At 32.3% G+C, this 23228-nt stretch overlaps 2 protein-coding genes across 2 annotated transcripts in view; both read left to right on the forward strand.

The window, feature by feature from the left end:
- Positions 1-1206: 1206 nt before the first annotated feature.
- On the forward strand, positions 1207-2715 carry Smp_181630 (hypothetical protein; the record flags this gene model as incomplete). The annotated part of the gene is made up of 1 exon (XM_018798219.1): positions 1207-2715. The coding sequence occupies one exon, from the start codon at positions 1207-1209 to the stop codon at positions 2713-2715; it is 1509 nt and encodes a 502-aa protein (XP_018653183.1).
- Positions 2716-6590: 3875 nt separating this feature from the next.
- Positions 6591-23228, forward strand: part of Smp_127000.1 (putative cationic amino acid transporter) — a gene marked incomplete at both ends in the record, with an annotated part of 46219 nt that continues 29581 nt past the window's right edge. The window contains 3 exons of the mRNA XM_018798221.1: positions 6591-7808; positions 8842-9125; positions 9908-10149. Of these exons, the coding sequence (XP_018653184.1) occupies positions 6591-7808; positions 8842-9125; positions 9908-10149 (1744 nt within the window). The remainder of the gene's footprint in view (positions 7809-8841; positions 9126-9907; positions 10150-23228) is intronic.

A 23228-nucleotide genomic window follows, 5' to 3' on the forward strand; every position in this document is an offset into this window, starting at 1 on the left:
CATCAAATCTGAGATGCAGGTACATCCAGCTGACAAGTTCCAAATAGGACGAAATGCATGTCCTGAATTCCACTACTAGCCACTGTCCATCTTTGTTTATTCGCACACATGCCTAGCTTCAATCTGTAACATTGGTTGTAAGTGTACAAAATTGCTGCTGATAATACAAGTGTTTACTATTCATCAGTAATTTTTGTAATTCACCAGAATAAAATTCAGTTTCTTAAATGTATACAATCGGTAATGGTTATTAAAAATATAAGAAATCGACGCAAGATTCATCGGTAAATCTTTATTCCATAAAATTCCTACCCATCAAATTACAATTATCTTACAAATATCATTTCTTTTCATGGATTAATATGGGACCCTTCAGAAGTGTGCGCTTATGACGTTGCACCTACCGATCGAACCTCAGTCTCATACCCGACGTGGCTGAACTCTACTAGTAACGGATGTGAAACACTGATCCACCACAAGCAGTGGAAGATGGTCACGCAATATCGTGAATCAACTGAAGTTAGACTACTTACAATGTTGGGTCCCTGCTTCAATAGTCTAGAAGTTAAGCGTTCGAGTGCGAGGCTTAAGATCGTGAGTCCATTTACCGGTTGAAGGATCGTGAGTGTGCACTTCTAAGGAGTACAACTCTAAGATGAAACAGCTATTCAGTGATTACAGGCTTCCAGTAGTGGGATAGCTAAGATCAGCTAGTGAAATTAAACTATGAAAAATGTAGAGTTGTGGCTAGCTGAATAAGTCAATAAACTGAACGAGCCTCAAGTGATGTTATCCTATTTTTTTGAATATCGACAGAAGTTTGTGAAATATTATAAAGTGATTATCTATGGAGTAACGAGGTGAATTGAACTGATTGCCTGTTAAGCTTATCAATACTAAAGCAAGGCTCTTCCTGAACTCCACTTATTTATCACGGATTTTCTTATATTTATAATAGCTAAGTTGTCATGTCTTCGCTGTTAAATTAAACCTGTATTCTTTTTGCTTTTCTCCTCATTCCTCTGCTCAATTAGATGTAACATTTGTCCAACAACATTTCCATGGCATGGTGATCTAACAGAACATTTACGCTCTGTACATGGAATGCAAAAATCACGTGAAAATGCACGTAATGGTAAAGCTGGAAGTTTTTGTTGTAGTCATTGTAAATATGTAGCAAAATATCAAAGTGAATTAAATCGTCATATGCGATTACATTGGGGTGTTAAACCATTCATATGTGTTTTTTGTCCATATCGTAGTGCATGGAAAGGTGATTTAAAACGTCATATGGAATCACATCATAGAGAACGTTTTACATGTGAAACAGAATTAATTAAAATTATGTCACAATTTAAAAATAATGCTGGTACAAGAACATCAGCAGTAGCAGCAGCAGCGGCAGCATCATCATTAACTAGTAGTTGTGGACAAACTATTTCACAATTTGATATAACAACAGAAAGTAGTGAAGGGGATAATACAAGTGATCGATATAATTGTTTACACATTGATGATGATGAAGAAGAAAATATTATGATTACTACTACTACTACTACTACCACCACTGCCACTGCCACTGCCACTGCCACTACTACTACTACCGCTAATTATAATAGTAATAGTAGTAATAATAGTTTCAGTATCGATGTTGAGAATTCAGATCATAGTTCCAATGAAGGTGATGATAAACTTGATTCAATTCTTAAATCATATTCACGTAAACATTCATTGAAGTCTAATTATCCAATGAATAGTATGGATCCTATCAATAATATCACTACTCATACTACTAATAATATGAATAGTAGTACTATAAATCATACTAATACCTTATCTACAACTATGATGCCTAATTATCTATCACCAATGTCAACCATTGATAATAATAATAATAATCTAATCTGTAATATATGTTCATATCATGCACAAAATCAAAGTAAATTTAAAAATCATATGGCTAGTCATATCAATTTAAAACAATTTAAATGTCCAATATGTGGACAACGTAGTAATTATAAATGGGATATTACTAAACATTTAAAAAAACAACATCCAAATAGTGGTAATCAATTACCAATAACAATAATCAATAATGATATTGGAACAATAAATGAACAATATATGAATACATCTATTGAATCAATGCCAATCTCTTTAACAATGTATTCATCATCGACATCAACATCGTCATCATCTTTACCTATGACTTCATTCATCAATTCTCAATTATGTTCTTCAAATATACAATCATGTATTTTACCAGCTCAATCATCAATTGTTTCATTGATTCCATTAACACAACAATTAACAGTATTCACTCAACCACAGATTACATCAACAATGATGACATCATCAACATCATTAACATCATCATCACATTTATCATGCTTATCTGGAATTTCATTAAAATTACCAGAAATTCAAATGACTTCAAATGATCCTTTAAATTTAATTGCATATTCATCTATTAAACAATCGTCGTCGTCGTCGTTGTCGTCATCATCATCAACATCACCGTCTAAGAATTCTTCAATGATACAAAATGATGATAATATATTATTAGTGAATGATTCATTACCAATTGATCTTTCAATTGGATATTCTCATAAACAAGATGAAATCAAGGTAAAATTAACTGTTTTTTTTGTAATCGTAATTTATAATCATAATCATCATATTTGTAAATTGTATTATTCAAAAAGGAGCTATTGAGGAGCTATTGAGAAGTAGATATATATGAACATCTTAGAATAGAACTTATCAGTAATGTTTGTCTACAACCACATCAGGGATTGAATTTAGGATCGTCTGGTTTTAACATTGAGTGATTACCCAGTAGAACTAATATTTCGGAATCCAATGCTTTAATCTCAGGTTTAATCACTTGTTGTAAACTAAACAATCGGATGGTTCTGATTATTGGATATTTTGTGAGAGACCTGAAGATCTAAAATTAAGATATACTCATAAAATGTATTAAAAAATAAAAGGAACAGCCTGTCCTCCGCTCCTTTGTGTCTAGTGGTTTTTCTACTGAAATCAATCTATGACAAGTACGACTGATAAATTAAACCAAAGTTTAGCAAAACCTGTTTAACTAACGTGATAATAATAAATTATCATTGTTTTATATTTGGGATTGATTATTCAGATACTTACTGTGGAAAATTTGTCATTGCATACGTAAGACATTGATTTTTTTGGCACTCCGGACTTTTTAAAACTAATACCTTTTCAAATGAGTAAAGTGGAGGGTTAGTGAATGAAGCATTCAACTTTTGAAGAGTAGATCTATAATTCAGATCATATCCCACCTACTTCGTTTTAGATAGCTGAAAAGTATCATAAGCTTTGACATAAGAAGTGTTGCTCTCAGCTTGGGTAATTAAACGACATACTTGGTGTATGAGTTAGTTAACATTCAGTGCAGATAAATTTCATTCTTTGGACACAATGAATCTCGTTCGGTGGTGAAAAGATGGTAATATTAAGTTCTTATTCTTGTATTGATCAATGCAACTCATTAAGGTCTTTTAAAGTAATCAAAAAAAGCATCTCAGGTTTTACAAGTTGAAAATGTCAATATAAACTCTAGATTTTGTTAAACACAATATCATGCAACTATCATGGATTGATTGAAGTTAGACTTGGAAACCGCCGGATCCCAGCTCTGTAGTCTTGGAATAAGGTATTCGGTCGTACGGCCGAGGATCATTGATACACACTGTAAAAGAGTCCCATACTAATGTGAAAGGCCGGTATTATGTTTCCAGATTTTCAATCATTGGATAGGTTCGTGATCTCTTTAAAATTCAACTATCTTTACAACCATATGTTGAAAAGTAAGAAAAACTGAATATTCCACAAAGTTATTTGATAAATACAAACACCAATTGTTGATTTAAAACTAATCCTACTCGATTTACTCTATAACGGAATGAAACAAAAAGAATAGCTATGTATGTTTAACAGATTAAAAAACACTTCAGAGTAATGGTTAATTCGTTCAACTGAACAATTTCAAATTTGGAAACCTCACTTCAGTGACATCGGTTTAAAGTAGGCTGGCATTCATAATAATAAAGAAATGTATAGTTCAAATGCCCTGGTACAATCGAGAGTGGGTAGAGTCAGTTCCCATTTAGAAATAGTCTCACATGGCCACACGTATACAAACACTGTCAGGGAAGTCCTACTCACTTCTTTCTCGCGGCATTACTGTTGTTTACAAAATTGAGAAGACGAAAAGCAAGTGTCCTATGCTTCAACCGGGTTTGTGGATATAGAGGATCCATGTAAGGGAGATGGGAAACCCTGATTCCAAACCAATGGTGCACATTGTTGGTGACGGGCTACCATGGGACTGTATCTCCCAATGTTACTTCCCTGCCTTAAGGATCAGACTTTCTGGTCCAAGGCTCGTGGTGTGGCCCTCTAAGGTAACTACCTGCTTCGATCTGGGCACCCTGTTAGTATTTAAGCCTTGAAACAAATCGACTGGTTTATGTGGAGCATATCTGTTTGGTGCCTTCTTGCTAGCCAGGCTGGTCAACTCGTCCTCACTTCAAACCACTACACTGCATCACATGCATTACAACAAACCAACATTCAGAGGGGGTATTGTGGAGATTTTAGTATATTTATAGTTGAAATCATGAGTCAATTGAAGCTAGACCACCATAGAAAACCTGAAAGCAATGGACTGCCGTTTCGTCCTATTGTAGGACTCCTCAGTTGTACGCATCCACGATCCCGCCTCGTGAGATTCGAACCCAGAACCTATCAGTCACGATAAGGAGTCCTACACTAGGACAAAATGGCCGTCCAGTTCTTTCAGGTTTTCCATGTTGGTCTAGTTTCAATTGATTCATGATTTCAACTATATAGAATTACTAAAATCTCCACTATACCCCCTTCTGAAAATAAATATTTCATAAGAAAGGAAATTACATATGATTTCAGTTTCAACTTTAAATCAACACATTGATACTATATTAATTTATTCGGTAATAACATTCAATATATATCTCACCATTTCTGAACATGTTACCCGGATAGACGACGGAAAAAACAAACTTACATGAATAACAAATTGTGTTGATGTTTGATGATACACAAAAAAAATTAAAAAAATATTTTTTTTGTTTATTTACTGTAAAAATGTTTATTTCAACTTTCAGGAGCTAATTATAATTATCAGAACAAGTCAGTTGTATTTATTTTTATTGTTTATCTATATATATAATGTATATCACATTACTAACTATTGAAACATTAATAATCATCCTAATAACAGTATTTACATGCAATAAAAAGTGTTTATAACATTAATCATACTACTACTACTACTACTACTACTGTGTGTCATAAGTAGTACGTGCGTAATCTTTGTTTGAATGTTGTCTATTTTTCATTTATTGTTGTAAATATTCTAACGGCTTTTTTGTAGTGATAAAACCCACTATACTTTTATTTTTATTTATCCTCGCACGAATCTGTTCTGTTGTGTTGTTGATAACTTTTGTATAGTACACTTTTTCATATGAATATTAACATAGTGATTGTTACATAAACAAAACACACACACACACACGAACCAACACAATATTACATAGGGTATTATAAGCTTAGATTATCCAATGTATCTTCAATGTTCAGTAAGTGTACAATCTTCAGAACTTTCGAATGTTCTTAAATTCTCTTAGAAAGTCTTTGTATATACTAGTTCTGATTTATGCGATATTCATTTTTCAACCAGCGTGTTTATAGAAAATTCAGGATCCAATGTTCAAAAGTGAAAAGTGAAAATATTCCATAAAACAATTCAGATCATTCATATGAAATAAATTAGAAGTTACCAAGAAACTTTTGATCAACATTCTAAATTCTTTCTAACTCCTCTATTAATATTCACTTAAAAACGCTCACAAATTCGTTGTTGATCAATTCTGATGACCCTTAATTGGACCTTCTTAATAGTCAAAAATGTGTAGGTTGATAGTCGAAAGTTCCTAAAAAAGTGACCTAAAAGGTTTGTATGACGAATATTTTCTTAAAATGCATCTCATTTCTAATTTGTATGATATTTCAACTGTGCCTCGTTTAGTTTTCTTAATATCTCTAACATTAACTACTAACAAATAATAAGTAGTTTAATTTTCACATTATATATTTTATAGACACCTTGGGGTTCAGGTTGAAATGTGATACTTGTGGATGTGTAAAAATCAGTTATCAGAGTGAATAACAAGCCAGCATTTGTATAACTAAGTTTGTCATGTATGCAATGCACACTGATGTCTAGTAGTTGCATGAAATATTTGACATGCATGTAATGCTTTACTGAATAAATATTAGTATGAAAAACTCACTTACTTAAGCATGAGTATAAACAATTTTTTCTCACATAAATGCATGGTGTTATATTATATTGATTTCGTCAATGAACTAATCATGTTTTTCTTTTTATTTCCTGCCTCCTTTCCTTCATTTACACCATCTACTTTCTATTCAATCGATGAATAAAATAGAACCCTATATTACTTACAAACACATGTTCATCCTCGTCATCATTATCATCGGAATTAATGCCAAAAATTTCATTCGGAAACAATTATCATTATGCTTATCCGAATTTTTCTACAGAATTAAGCAATAGTATTTATTCAATAACAAAATGTTTTACCCCCACCACCACCACCACAACAACAACAAAAACCATAACATCTAGTATTACGACTGACAATACATTGTCGGATACAAGATTTCATTATCCTATTTTATCTAATTCACAACAGAATATTACACATAGTATTACTACTAATACTACTAATGATAATAATACATCAATGATATCACCGTATACAATTGGTTCATTAATTTCTGACCCATTGAAAAATAATTCATCAAATCCAACAATTAATTTACTATTCAATATTCAACAACAGGTTTTAATGACTGGCCTCCTGCAAACATGGCAACAACAACAACACAGTCAAAGGTATCACGAATTAAAGCAACAACAACAGTCGGAACAAAACAAGGATTCACCTATACCTTATGATACACGTGGAAGAGTAACAACGTATCCTGATGATATTATCAACATGACATCACCTATAACAGCCACGATACCGATAAACCTTTCGCCTAGTAATAATAATAATAATGTAACACAAATTACTAGGACGATAACTGCTTCGATTACAACACTTAATGGTACTACGACTACTACTACTGTTACTAGTACTACAATGGCTACCTCTAATACACCATATCATACAATGTTTAGATCAATTGCAAATCATCAATTACCTGGATTATTACCATCATCGGTTACAACAACAGTTCAATCACAAATGAATGAAAATTTAAGTATTGATTTTACTAAACATAATAAATTAAGAAATAGTCATTTATCAATGAATTTGGAAAATATGAAGTCTCCATCAGATTGGTCTGTACCATCGAGTATTGATTCATTGGAGTTATCAAATAGTTTACAAATTCAAAATCAACCAAGACATCAGTTACAAGTTAATCGATTTTTTACTCCAGGTAGAAGAAAAGAATCTCATCGTTTATTAACTAAAACTAATACAGGACGTAAATCTGCACCAGTCACTAGTTTATTTAATAGTCAGTTAGATGTAAATAATTCTACTTGTACCGGTACTAATATAAGTAATAATAATAGTACTACTAACAGTAATATTAATAACAAAGAAGAACAATGGAAACGATTTCAATGTTCAGGTTGTGGTCATCGATCAAATTGGAAATGGGACATTAATAAACACATTAAAGTAAGTTTATATATTCATGTGCATGTAGTGATTTGTTAAAGTACTTAATGGCATTATGTGAGAATCTCTTGCAAAATATACGCTAAGCTATATAACAGCCTCTGCGTTAATAACATAATGTAGATCAAAAATCAAATGAAGAGGACAAAAAGTGTCAGTTCTTGCGAAAAAACAAATGTTTTGTGAATACACAAGGATTGAAAATAACAGTTAAATTGTTCGAATGATCGAATGCCACAAGTTCATGTTCTGGCTTAGAAACACACTTTATGCTCAAAAATGATAGAAATTAAAATTAGTTACTTTAAATTAATTAGTAATATAACTAATACACAAAAAGAAATCAGATTAGGAGGAACTGAAATGTACAGAATTTATAGGTATTTGTTATGAATTGATATCAGTTACAATTAACATACTCGTCTAATGGTCATAGAATGTGGTCAATAGGCAGCTTCAACTCATGACAGGTAAAATTCAGCCATCATGTGAATGAAACGAGTTATTATCGTTTACGATGAATGGTTGTTGCAAATGCAAACTATTGTGCGTCAACACATCTGGTCTTAAATGAATACAATCACAACGTAAATCGGTATCCCAGTTGATGATATTTAGTGACATGCATTCATGATTACTAACTGCACAAGCTAATATATAATAATGATTATCAGAGGGGGTTTTGTGGAGATTTAGTATTTTCATAGTTGAAAAGCGTGAGTCAATTGAAGCTAGACCACCAGGGAAAACCTTGATGTATTGGACGGCCATTTCATCCTATTGTGGGACTCCTCAGCAGTGCTCAGTGGTCTATCAGTTAAGTGCCCTGGCGTGAAACTGGTAGATTTAGGGTTCGAATCTCGCGAGACGAGGTCGTGGATGCGCGCTGCTGAGGAGTTCCACAATAGAACGAAACAGCCTTAAAGCAATGATTCCAGGTTTTCCCTGATGCTCTAGCTTCAATTGACTCACACTTTCAACTGATAAGTAATTGCTCCATATTATATTCACTTCTATTATCTTTTTTCGATAGGTTGCACATCCAGAACGTACAAACATTATAACAATTACATTAGATTTAGAAGATGCTAAAAGCACTTATAATGAATATATGAATCGAATGAAATTATCTCGTAATCGATATTTAACTGAAACAAATTCAGATATATCAACGAATTCTAGTTCATGGATAACTTGTGTTGGATTGACTGCAACTACTAGTACTACTACTACTAATTCTGCTGCTACTACCACGATTACAACAAATACTGGTGAAGGTTATTACAGACCATTTAAATGTTCTGTTTGTGGTCATAGGTGAGATAATCTACTGTTTTTTTTTAATTTTGTATTGAAATTATTGATTGAATTGGTTTATTCATTCATTTAGTATATACACTGACTAATCTATATCAAAGGATTGTGTGTGAAACTTAACAACAACTCTATTGATAGTTGTGACTGAAGGCATAATGACATGGTCTCCAGCATCCTGAGGGAACAAATGGCGTATGAATCAATCGTTGGTCACCGACTACTATGGGACTGCATCTCCTCACGATGCTCCATTGCCTTGTGGATCAGACCTTTAAGTCAAAGACCCCCGAAGAAAACTACCTGCTTCAGTTTGGGCACTTGAGCAGTATCACAGCCGTCACACAAACCAAATGAGATTTGTGTGGCGCATATATATCTGGTGCTTTTTTGAACTAATATTTATGTGTTTAAATAGATAAATAAACAATGAAAACTAAAAGGATGACACAAGACCGGCTATCAACCGTCTATGTTGATAAAATTATCGAATATGTCCAGCGTATTATTTTTTTCTGTAGACCACTTATTCCGTGTTGAATGATTACTAATAAATTAAATTTGAGAAAATTATCTATTTACTCAATTCAGCAAAAACATGAAACACTCAAATAGTTGGAAATTTTGAATCATCAGAAGTTTCTGGAATATTTTGAGCAGATCTAAAGTAATCCGTATTGGGGGGGGGTAAAGGCTGATATATCACAAAATTTGTAACTTGAAGATTTTAAAATCTCAATTTGTTTATGTAACATGTTTTTTCCTATTTAACCTTATTTATACAGAAGTAATTGGAAATGGGATGTTGGCAAACATATAAAACAAATTCACAATGGAAATGGTGAAGTACAAACATTAAGTTTAGAAGAAGCTAGACGAACTATACATCAATATAAAAATCGAAGACGTCAACATCATAATCATCATCATCGTTTTACCGATTTAACAATTAAATGTGAACCAAGTTTTTGTAGTTCATCTGAATCAAATGTTAATCTATCTCCTGTATCATTATCAGTTGGTGAAGGTATTGTCGATTTGCCTGTTTCATCGTCATCCTCCTCTTCCTCCTCCTCCTCGTCATCAACATCATCATCATCATCTTCCTCAACATCTAAACAATTTTCGCATAAAATTGATGAACAAATAAACACTGATTATACTATGAATAATCATTTTCAAGACAATAAATTTCCCTTATCTTTTGAATGTAGTCCACTTAATTTAGCTACTAACAATTCAATGATGTCAGTGAATCTTTCAAAAAGCCCTCTGAAAATGAATAAACCAAAATCATCTTGTCTTCTAAGAAGAAATAGACTACTCATAAAATTTGGATGTAAATTTTGTTCAGCTAGATTGAATTCATGGAAATCTATCATATTTCATATCTATATGAAACATTATCAACGATTAATGGTTCCATTGACGACGTGTATTAGTAATACTACTACTACTACTACTACTACTAATAATAATAATAATAATAATAATGATTGTTCCTTCAAACATTTTCCTGTAAAACTACAATTTGTCAATGAATACACCAATCATAATCAACTTTATTCAAGACCTGTGAAATTTTTAAAATCAAAATGTCCAAATAAGGTAAGAAGATTTCAAAGTAATTATTAATATTAAAAGTTTTTATATAATTATTAGTAATGTGGTATGTACTACTGATTTCAATAGATATAAGTAGTATGTATCATCAATTGAAAATGAAATGTCTGATGGTAGAAGGTTAATAAGATCGAGGAAAAGAAAATAAGAATAGAGAGTGATTGATGTGAAAACAAAAGGACAATCAAGTCTGAGATAGTTGATTGAAATTTTGCAAATGAAGAATTCACTGTATGCTTCTCAGATTTGACTAAGATGTTGTGTAATTTGTGTTTGAATCATATCCGATTGTCTTCACTTGTGTTCTTGTTCACTACAGTAATACTATTATTACCAATAATAATAATGGTAATTCTCTAAAAGACAGAGATTTATAGTTTAGTTAGTGACTTTTAACGTTATTCAGTTCTCTGAGCTGTACAGGGTCTAGTTGTAATGAGTGATAAGCTAGCCTATCAGAGGACGACTTATACAATCTTAACATTGTACCACAACAAGAACGTATTGACCAGTAATGAACAGCCTAGTATCCTTATTGATGCTTTTTCCTCCATAGCCCTAACTGTTGAGTCCAGAACGCCAATAACAGCTCCCATTGTATGAATCAGATATTTGAAACATACTTAATTTATATACAGGGCAACCGGATCACATTATGCCATAGAGTAGAAAATAACAATTATACAAGATCAAGTCAAAAAATTGGTTGTGATTATGAGAGACTGTAATTGATAAATTGGACTTAAGAATAGTAAATCATTAAATAGTAACCAACAGGGTAAATGAAATCTTATAATGAAAGAAATATAAATATATATGTAATCTAGTTACTTAATAGTTCGTATAGGAAATAAACTGTTTCTGTGATGGTGAGAATTGTGAACAGAGTGAACTGAAGTTTAATATCATTTTCTTTCCCAATACAGTGACGTTTGTTGTTGGACTCATGAAATCAAGTCTTTTGATTTCGTGATAGAGAACATTACTGTTCGAACAACGATCGATAAATCTTGTTTTTATAAAAGACTTATGGGTGATCTATTCATTATTTATGACGAAAAGTGACCATAATAAAATATTACAGTGTTTCAATAACTATACTATCCGATTACGTTCAAATTATTTATTTATTTATTTAAGCACATAAATATTGGTACAAGGAAGCACCAGATATATATGCGCCACACAAATTTAATTTAATTTGTGTAAGAGCTGGGATACTGTCCAGGTGCCCAAACTGAAACAGGTGGTTTCCTTAGGGGGCCACACCCGGAGTTTGACCTAAATGTCTGATCCACAAGGTACTGGAGCATCATGAGGAGATGCAGTCCCATGGTAGCCGGTGACCAACGATTGATTCATACGCCATTTGTTCTCTCAGGATGCTAGAGCCAGCCCATGTGCACCATTGGTTTGTAATCAGAGTTTTCCAACTCCCCTAGGTGAACTTTCCGTGTCCACCATCCATGTGAAAGCGCCGAATATTCGCTTTTCGTCCTCTCAATTTCGTAAACAACACCCCTGATGTGAGAAGGCAGTGATTAAGACTTCCCTGACAGAGACTATATAGGTGCGGCCATGTGATAGCATTTCGAGAGGGAGAGCGGACTCTCCTCACTCTCGGCCGTATCAGAGCAGAAGTTACCCATAGTTTAATCTTCGCTAATCTATAACTCACTATTATATAATATAGATATTATATCGTTCAGAATGACTTTCAAAAATACCTTTTTAGTTATTGTATTTATTTTTCTTTTCTTTTTTCTCTTTTCTCTAAATTATACACAATCTCTTGCGTTCCATTTAATCAGTATAATAATCAATATTCAAAAGAAAATAATGATAATATAATATCAAATCCACCATTCTTAATCAATAATAAATCGATAAAATTGAAAAAAATCCAAAAAATTTTTATTGATCATCATTTATTAAAATCAAATAAAATTTTTAAAAAAAAATATCAATATTTTACAAAACAACAGTATAAATATCAAATCAATAATCATTCTAATCAATTATCCCATATAAAATCGAATAATTCTTATTTATTATTATTATCATCATCATCATCACCAAAAACAATTAATAATACCAATCCACCCCCTCCCTCTTCTCCTCCTCAGCATCCTGATCAGCATCATCATAATAATTCTTTTCCACATCTTTCTCATCATCGTCATCATCGACCATTTGGTAATTTAATTAGTTCTAATCAACAGATCAGTCATACTAATAAATTATTATCCAATCAATATAATACTAATAATCATTATCAATCAATCAATAAATCGATAAATAATGGAACTATTATACAATTAGCTAATTTATTAGATGAAGTTTTAAATTTATTTCAATCACAATTAAATATAAAAACAAAAATGATGAAATATACCGATGAACATAATAATAATAATAATAAGGATGAGGATGGTGAGGATGATGAAAGGGGGGTTGATAAAAATATTGAAAAATTTTTAATAAATCAAGAAAATATAAAAAATAAAAACAAAAATAAAAATGATAATGATAATGTTATTAATCATTTAACTGATATAATTCATGAAACTGTAGCCAAAAATGAAAATTTCACATATACTAATCAATTAATGAATTCTAGTACAAGTTCTAATGAAGAAAATTATGAATTTATAAATGATAAAAATAATAAGTAAGTGGGGTTTGGTGGAGATTTCAGTAATTTTTATAGTTGAAATTATGAGTCCATTGAAGTTAGATCATCATGGAAAACCTGGAAGTATTGGCCAACTATCAGTCAGTTAGTCAGTCAGTCACAACGTAGAACTTCGTATGTACGTACATCAGTTTGAGTTGTCATACCACATTAGCATAGAGATGCAGTTGTCAAAACGGCTGTCTAGTGCTTCCAAGTTTTCCATGGTGGTCTTGCTTCAATTGCCTCATGATTTCATGAATATTTATTACCTTTTTTAAAAAACAATAATCATGGATGCTATTAAAGAGCAAGAAGTTAGTGATTCAGAAAAAAATTTAAAGTTTACATAAATCATACATGTAATGGAACAAGTTTTAAATAACAACACATATGACATTTAAATATCGAAAATGGAAATTTTGCTTATTCTGCTTAGTCTTCTTGGATGCTTCATTTCAATTCTTAGCTCAACCACTAATGCTGATTATTTATTTATTTGAACACATAAATATTGGTACAATGAAGCACCAGATATATATGAGCCACACAAATCTCATTTGATTTGCGTGGGGGCTATTATACTGCCTGGGTTCCCAGACCGAAGCAGGTGGTTATCTTAGGAGGCCACACCCGGAGCCTTTGACCTAAAGATCTAACCCACAAGGCAGTGGAGCATCATAAGGAGATGCAGTCCCATGGTAGCCGGTGACCAATAATTGATTCATACGCCATTTGTTCCATCAGGATACTGGAGCCCATGTGTACAATTGGTTTGGAATCAGGGTTCCCAACTTCACTAGGTGAACTCACTGTGTCCACAGGCCCGGTTAAAGCGCCGGACATACGCTGATTAGTTAAAAATAAACCAATTCGTGTTCTCTAACATGATCCTTTTTGTATAGTGTTTTAATCAATTGTCTCTATTGGTAACACAATCTAAAAGAGATAATAAACAGTCAGGTAACTGCGAAAGTCAATGAGGAAATATGAAATGAAAGAAAATCTCTCAGAATTCTATATAAGTCAAAACTATCATTTATTTATATAAAAACCATATAATTTGATGACTTTTCAACAGCTTAACGGACATATATATGTATTAAGTGGTAGTTTATTTTTAAATCAAGCCACTAGAAGATGGCTGAGTAGTATCATGAATTGTTTGTTGTTAGATTATGTAAACCATCAGGTACAATCTTGGCATTGATACATATGAACTTATGTTCAGTTTTAAATTCATTTCTTATTGTTTACTTGAATCTTCCCATTGATGTTTAGGACTACAACTGATCAGTCTCTTATTGGCTTATGTGCATACTGTGCTAATTGTCTCGATATAGCCTTAATTCATAAGCATTACAAGCAATGATAGATAGTAGCTAGCAGTGGAATCCAGGATGTGTCTTAGATTCCACTGCTAACCACTATATATTTATATTCAGTTTTGTTTTTTCATCTGTTACTTATCTGTTTTTTTCTCTTCTTCTTAGATCAACATATTACGATTCCATAAATAAAATTTTGAAACATCCAGAAATTGAAAAACGGTTTCTTCATTTAGCAAATTTATTACATCAAGTATCACATGGGACTCAATAAGATTGAACACTTAATACCATGACGAATGCAATAGGTTCAATAATAGTGATAATAAAGAAAAGCATCCGATTTGGTGAACACATAAGAAAACAATGTCCAGTTTTTTTGTAAATAAATGAAAAACAACTGGGAAATCCGTTTTATTTTTTCTTTTATTAATCTCATCTCATCATTGTCATCATCATTCTCTTAAAGCTGATTATTGGGCATTCCATTTGATCAAAGATTTGTTTTCTATCTTATTGTTGTCTAGACAGTCAAACGCATCTACATCCAAACAAACACACACATACACACACGCCTAAACCAAGTTTTCCAAACTAATAGACAACAATAGAATAAAGACAGCAAAAATTGTGATTTTTTTTCCTAGACAAAAATGATCTAATCACGAGGGTATTTGTATGTTTGAATCCCTCTTATTTTTTTTCCTTGTCAATCCTCATTAGTCATATGATTTACATTAATTGCCTACAACAATATATATGCGTGTGTGTGTATATACCATATACATGTTATTAAACAGTTGAATACTAATCCCTCTCCCCCCTCTTACATAAAAAAAACAATGATAAAAGTGAATAGTTTTAGACATACCCCCTTTCTTTTTCAACTTGTATCCTGGATTATTTTGACACTATATATATTGATTATTGTTCATCTGATTATCATTATTATTACTATGACTTTTGGCTTGTTTTCGTTTTTTGTTTTGTTTTAACTCCCAGTCAATTTTTTTATATTTTGTTTGTTTATTACGGAAAAAAAATTCGAAAAATTCTATTCAGTTATATAATCTTCATTTTGTTTTGTGTTTAATATTTTCTACTGATGTTTTAGTTCGATCCAAATAAACATACATATTTTTCTCCATGCTCAAACAGAATAAATGAAATTGTAAAAAATATTTGTCTTGTTTTGTTGCTTTATGGTGTAGTAGTAGGTTGGAAGAAGGTTAGGGGGCGGTCAGACCAAAATGTGGTACAAATCCATGAAGTCATTGACAAGTGGATTGAGACATGTTGGTAGGTGTAGACTACCTGGTTGAGTTCCGCGAGATGATAACGATCGATGGTTAGAGACCTTGAATGACATGGCTCAAAATCGTTTGCAATGGTGAAGTTGCATCCACTCTTTGTGCTCTGCCGAATTTTAATCTTCTGAATTCTTCATGTCTTTATCTTTTTTCTCTTTCCAAATTTATTTCACTGGATTATACTCCTTTAATCATATCTTCAAACACTAATCTTTCACATTAATGTTTATACTCTTACTACTTCTACTATTATGGGATTTGAATCGACAACTGCATCTCTGTGTTAATGTGGTATGGCAACTCGAACCGATGAGCGTACATACGAAGTTCTACGTTGTGACTGACTGATTGACTGTTTTATTGTTAAAGCGTTGGTTATGATAAACGAAGGTCAATGACAAAGGGACACGATAGGCTAATTTTAATCCGTTGTCCAAAGCCCTGCTAATTAAATCAAGAAGTCTTGATGAGGCGTAGAAAATATATTCTACAAGCACACTAAGCACACGTGCACACGTGTAGTTGAAGCGAAAAGAAATTGATCTGTAATTTAAAATGTATACACACGAATGAGCCTTTGCATCACAAAAAGACCTGGTTGTTATAGTTGAAAAATAGCGATAATTGTTACATGATAACTCATGATTGGTTACTGAGCAATATAAATCAGTATTTCTTTTTACATTTAAAAGATTCGTTTGAAATTTCTAATCTAAGTTTAATACGTGTAGAGTGATTGTACTTTGAGTCAGTAAATTGTTCTAGCTCTTTAGCCTGCTTATCAGTTGTTGGTCAGAAATGTATGTCTGTGAATAACGTAATTTAGGTTAGTGATCTGATTAACTTATATTTAGTTTCGTAGTCTAGTGTGCTTACTTACTGACACCTGCTACTCCTTGTGGAGTAGCATTGGTCGTCCACCAGCATTCTCCATCCAATCCTGTCCTTGATAATGCTTACCAGTTACTATTCATCCTTTTCATATCTGCTTCCATTTCCCGACGTAATGTGTTCTTTGGCCGTCCTCTTTTCTGCTTCCCTTCCGGATTCCAAGTCCCACAGAAGGCCGTCGCTGATGGTATATAGCCAGTGAATGTTTAGTATTTTGCGTAGACAACTGTTTATAAATACTAGTACCTTCTTGATAATGGTTGTAGTAGTTCTCCACGTTTCAGCTCCGTACATTAGGACTGGTTTGACGTTCGTATTGAAGATTTTGACTTTGATATTGGTTGACAGTGTGGTCTAGTGTGCCCAGTCATGTTATCCAATCGATTATTCTATTCATCGATCAGGTCTCCAGCCTAATCTAGTGCCGTTGTATTTCATACAGGATTATCAAATCCTTTATAATAATAAATCCTTTTTATCTTTATCAAATTAACGATGCTGGAATTAAAATTGATCTACACAATCATCATACATTGTTGTTGCATATCTTAATATCAGTCAAAATAGGCATTTGTAAATGGTTAGTGCAAATGTAGTTAGAAATTAATAGTATTTTGAAGAAAAATATTCCCAATGGTGGAAACTCTGAACAATGAGTAAATGTTCTTACATTAGATTACTATCATTTCAATAATCCAATTTCGTCCTTTGAAAAGTTTAATAAATGTAAAGAAATATGCTTCAGTTAAGTCAAATTCTAATCATATTTCTTATGATATCAAAATCAAGTGTTGAGTTTAACAATAACTAGTTCATGTATGTCGAACAGAATCTACAAGTTATGCTATGATGAATTAGATGATCCGTGGAGTTCATCTATGTTCGGTGTGAGTCAGTTGTTCACTATTGAATCTAGAAGTCATTTCTATAATATACCAAAACTTATTCAGTTTAGAAATGTGAACTATTTGTTGCGAGTTCAGTGGTCGAGAAGTCAAACATTTTACAAGAAACTTGAAGATCCTGGATTTGATCTTTAACTAGGGTATAGATGTAAATTGTTGAGGTTTCCTACACGAAGACGAGACGTTTATTCACTTACTTGATGCAATACTTTAAATAGGTGATATCGACTGTTAATTGTCTCAATGATTCGAAATAAATTTCTCTATCCTAAAATTTTTTTTCAACTTATCTTGATATCGGGAAACTTTTGTTTAATATAATCTAACTACTAACAAGTAGCTAAAATCTTAAACACGAATTAATTTATGATAATGAGTTGATTACCACATAGAATGTTTTAACCAATCAGATTAAAGCGATTAAAAAAAAACAGGAACAGGGCAAACTGTAAGACAGACATTTAATGAATATTTTCTACATGACGAATCACTTGTTTTTATTCGTCTAGCATTTTTTTTTCATACGGTAAGGCCGAAAGATCTAGAAGCCCGTTGCCTACTTGTTCTTCACATGCATATATATATATATATATTTATGAAGAAAAGATAATACAATTTGTGGATAAAGTTTGACGAGAACAAATGAAGAAACGGTAAGTTTACTTTTATTTATCTTAATCATTGATGATTCATATGATAATATTACTAAGATATTCATTTCTGATAGGACAGATACTAAGACAAAGTCATATTGTTATGTTAAGATGATTAGGTGATTTAAATGAGTGATATGAAGATTATCATATTATGTTCGAGTTCAGTCTGATGAAGACGTAAAGATTTGACCAAGTGTATTGATAGATAACTTTTTATGTTATTATTAACAAAGTGGAAGTTGAAAGCGTGAGTCAATTGAAGCTAGACCACCATAGAAAACCTGGAAGCACTAGACGGCCGTTTCGATTTCAACTATGGAAATATTAAATCTCCACAAAAACCCCTTCTGATATAAAGTGAAAGTTGACAATAATTGGTTCTTAAAATGTTGGAAATCAATTAGAACATCTATTATGTAACCAAAAAGTGAATTTTTCAGTGTTTAAGCTAAATTACAAAACACAACTGCTCCTAAGATAGAATATATTTGAAAGTAATTGATATGATTCAATGAGTAGTCAAGAATGTTTAGTGAAAAAATCTGAACTCTAAATTCCCTACATTTATATACAGAAGAGTAAGAATTCATTGCATCACAACTGATATCAGTTTATGATGAAAGCTCTAATCCTAATTTATGAAACTAATTAAAAACACCAGCCTAACTCTTAATACTGAACCTTAAACGGTTTTTTTACATTATAAAGAATGTTAGTTGGAAACGAAAACTATGTAAAGTGATCATTATAAATCATAACTGTTACGTCCTTGATCTGTTTACCCACTTTCGTGCCAAGGATAACTTGTCTAATGTAGATCAAGACTTTGACGCGATAGGCTAACTGGCTTAACCTTGAGGCTACTATGCATGAGTTCGAAGTGGAGGTATAGAGACGAAAACTGCTCTACCACGTGATTGGCTGACAGGCACGCGAGCGAGAAAACAAGTCAACTGGAACACTACTCGCTTTATTCCAAATTCCGATCTGGCACCCGATTTCAGATTAGTGTAAAAGGATACATAAATAAATAGATGACTAATCCAACCACAACGTACAATAATTAGGAAACTACAATTATGTCCAAAACTGGAGGATTACAGTAGAAAATAGAGTACAAAAGATTACGTCTAAATGACAATAGTTTTGGAACAGAAAAGTCTATGGCAGCGAATCATACATCAAACGAAAGCTTATGATCTGTAGAATAGACTAGGGGCAAAAGTAAATGTTACTATTATACAAGCTTTGAATTAAATGAGATAACGTCCCCAGAAATAACTTCCCTAGTTTGTTAAGGCTTCTTGTTTCGCTGTTCACATCAATAACATAAACCTTGTTCCTAATATATAAATTTAACCTTTTTTCATTATAACAAGGAATGTGATAATTCAGACTAATACTTTTATTTCAGTAGTATTTTGTAACTTGTCATTGTTTTATAACTGGATAGCGTTTTTTCTGAGTGGTCAATAAGCTACTCAAGTTTATGAATATGGTATATACTTTTAACGAGATTTTAATACCCCTTTAGTTTTTAAACATATGTATCAATGCAATTTAACCTTGGATATTATATCTAGATAGATAAATAATTACATCAAATTCTTTAAGTAGAAATACACTAAATGTTACCGAGTCTTTGAGTAGCAACTAATACATTGCTGTAATCCTCAATAATGATTCAAATCTGACTCAATAAATCATAATCCAGTAAATTAAAATCAAAATGACACACTCACCCCCCAAAAATGGTACATATTGAGCTTTCCATGTGGTTTCACTTCTTTAAATGAAGACGTGTAGAATACCTGAGTATCGAAGCGAAAGGTACTGGGTTCGAGTCCTAGAGTATACATCAAATCTGAGATGCAGGTACATCCAGCTGACGAGTCCCAAATAGGACGAAACGCGCGTCCTGGATTCCACTGCTAGCCACTATCCATCTCTGCTTACAATGCTTGTGAATTAAGGCTATATCGAGGCAATACGCACAGTATGCACATACGCCAATTAGAGACTGACCAGTCGCAGTCCTAAACATCAATGAGGAGATTCAAACAAACAATACTAAGTGAATTTAAACTTCACCCCGTTGCACAAGCAAGTGGCTATCAGGAGTCCCAGAGTGAACATCAACTCTGAGATGAAGGTACAGCCAGCTGACGACTCCCAAATAGGACGAAACGTGTGTCCTGGATTCCACTGCTAGCCATTATCCATCTTTGCTTACAGTGTTAAAAACAGTTTGACATATTTGACGTTATATGATCATTTATTAAACAAGATTATTTTATCATTTGTATAGTTTGAAAGTATCAGGATGAAAATGGGAGTAAAATCATTCTTTTGTCATTTTATGTATACGAAGCATCGTACATCCACTATATAATGACCTCTTTTCCCTATAAAATTTATCAAATTATTTAAATGACGATTATAATGATTTCAATATTTACTTTCGACCATGAGTTTTCTATTCATGTGTAAACTTACTACTGTGTAAGTAGTACTGATTGATTATTTGGATATATCCTAGATCCATTTCATTATGATTTATAAGATTTCTAGACTAGACGATTTTAGTCGTAGTCTTTCAATTGTATTAAGGGATTGTTAATGAGAAAGAAAGAAAGCATCAACTATTACTGTAGTAATTTTTATAGCCAGCACTTAGTGTCATATTTTCTAAGATTGAATGAACGTGAAAATCATGTCATATTTGCATTAATGATACTAGATTAAAAAAACTTATAAGATAAATTGTACTCTATACATGGTGAGGTTTTTAGTGTAACAATCAGGATTTAGTATTACGATGTATCTGTTTTGAACTAAAATTATATGTTATACTGTGTGGTACCATTCAGTTACAATCAAGTCCCTTACAAGTGACAAACCAGGTATGCGGTAAAAGAAGAGCAATATTGTGTGAGAAGCTTTGTTACGAAAATTAGAGAGATAATCTCCTCAAACCATATAGGTTCTCAGAGTTATAGAAGCAAGTAGATGGTGACTTCGGTTGAATGAATGGTTATAATAGTCCTCTCATATTTGTTTCTCACCTGGATTTTGGCCATGAGATCAAATGTTATCGCTTAGAATTTTTCCTGTGCATCATAAGATAATTCTATCTTCTATCCAAAATTGACGTCTTTTTCAGAATGAATCATTTCTTCATCTGTAAAAGATCGAACAAAATAGTTATACATTCTAAGCTTTATTAAACATGTTCACTTGGTACACTTATGATCAACCTATTGAATAGCAAACAATCTAACTTTTTACGACTAACAAATCAGATCACCTAGTCAAATTTAACAATTTAGAAAGTACTTCCACTTGGAATCTAATTGCTATGTATTCAAACAACTGGTTTTGAATCTTGTACATTTAATGGAATATAACTACTTTCTATTGTCATATGATTCACTGTCTATATTTGATTTACGTGATCAAATAATTTTATGTACAAAATCAATCGTTACAGGGATTATTGATTTTTAGAATAGATTGATCATAATAACAATAATACACTTGGTATTGTTTACTTGAATCTTCCCATTGATGTTTAGGACTGCGATTGATCAATCTCTTATTGGCATATTTGCATACTGTGTTAATTGTCTCGATATAGCCTTAATTCACAAGCATTCTAAGCGGAGATGGAAAGTGGCTAGCAATGGAATACAATAATAATAATAATAAAACTTTTATATAATATGAAGAATAGTTTCAGTCAACCGGTTACTCTGTCATAATCAACCTGGAGCTTGTTGTAAATGTTCATTAGTTAACTTTCATTGAACACATGCTTCAAAGAGATACAATGAAAAAAAGTATATAATAAGAAATCTTTTTAAGATAACTAAGGTTCTATTTAAAATTCTTGATGAAGTTGTGATGGTCGATATTCGATATTATCCTGAAGCTTCGTCTTGATAACCGTTACTCGATAACGTCCCAACGGTGTATAAGTTAGAAGGCGAATACGAAGTGTTGATTGCGTTTATTATTGGACCACACACAGATATCCAAAATTACAGGCACGTCAAGCAAGCATGAAAGAGTAGTGCCGTAAAGCAAACGAGTGAGTGCGCGAGTCGAATGAGATACCGAAAGATCGATTGATCGAGTGATCAAGTAAGCGAGTACGCGAGTACATGAGTTAGCGAGTCAACGCGTCAATGAACAGGATTAAGATGTATATATATATATATATATATACAAATGGAAATGAATGAATCATCGAATCAATTAAGCGATTAATAGTAAGGCTAGCAGAATGAATACATGCCTAGGCAGTAAGCAATGCTCAAGCGCATATAATAAAGGTACACTAGTATAGATAGATTGTTATTGTGCGAATGACTCTGTCCGTTAAATAAGTTAACAAAAGGCTTAACCAAATTAGATATGAACATACTCAATTGTATGTGAGATGCTATAATGTATTACTGATAAGATTTAGTAGATATTAAACTATCTTAGTAACTTCTATACTCATACAATACTGAGGTGATTTTTTTGAAAAAGAAATAAAAATTTCTATTTGAAATAGTCTGAGTTTTTGGATTGTTGATGTTTGAAATTAAAAGTGATCGGTATTTACTGACATATGCACAGCTTGAGGGAACAGGCTCTTTATTCAGAAGTTTTTGTGGAGATTTCAGTATTTTCATAGTTGAGATCATGAGTCAATTGAAGCTAGACCACCAT

This window comes from Schistosoma mansoni, chromosome 6 (assembly GCF_000237925.1).
Source record: "Schistosoma mansoni strain Puerto Rico chromosome 6, complete genome".
Taxonomy (NCBI): domain Eukaryota; kingdom Metazoa; phylum Platyhelminthes; class Trematoda; order Strigeidida; family Schistosomatidae; genus Schistosoma; species Schistosoma mansoni.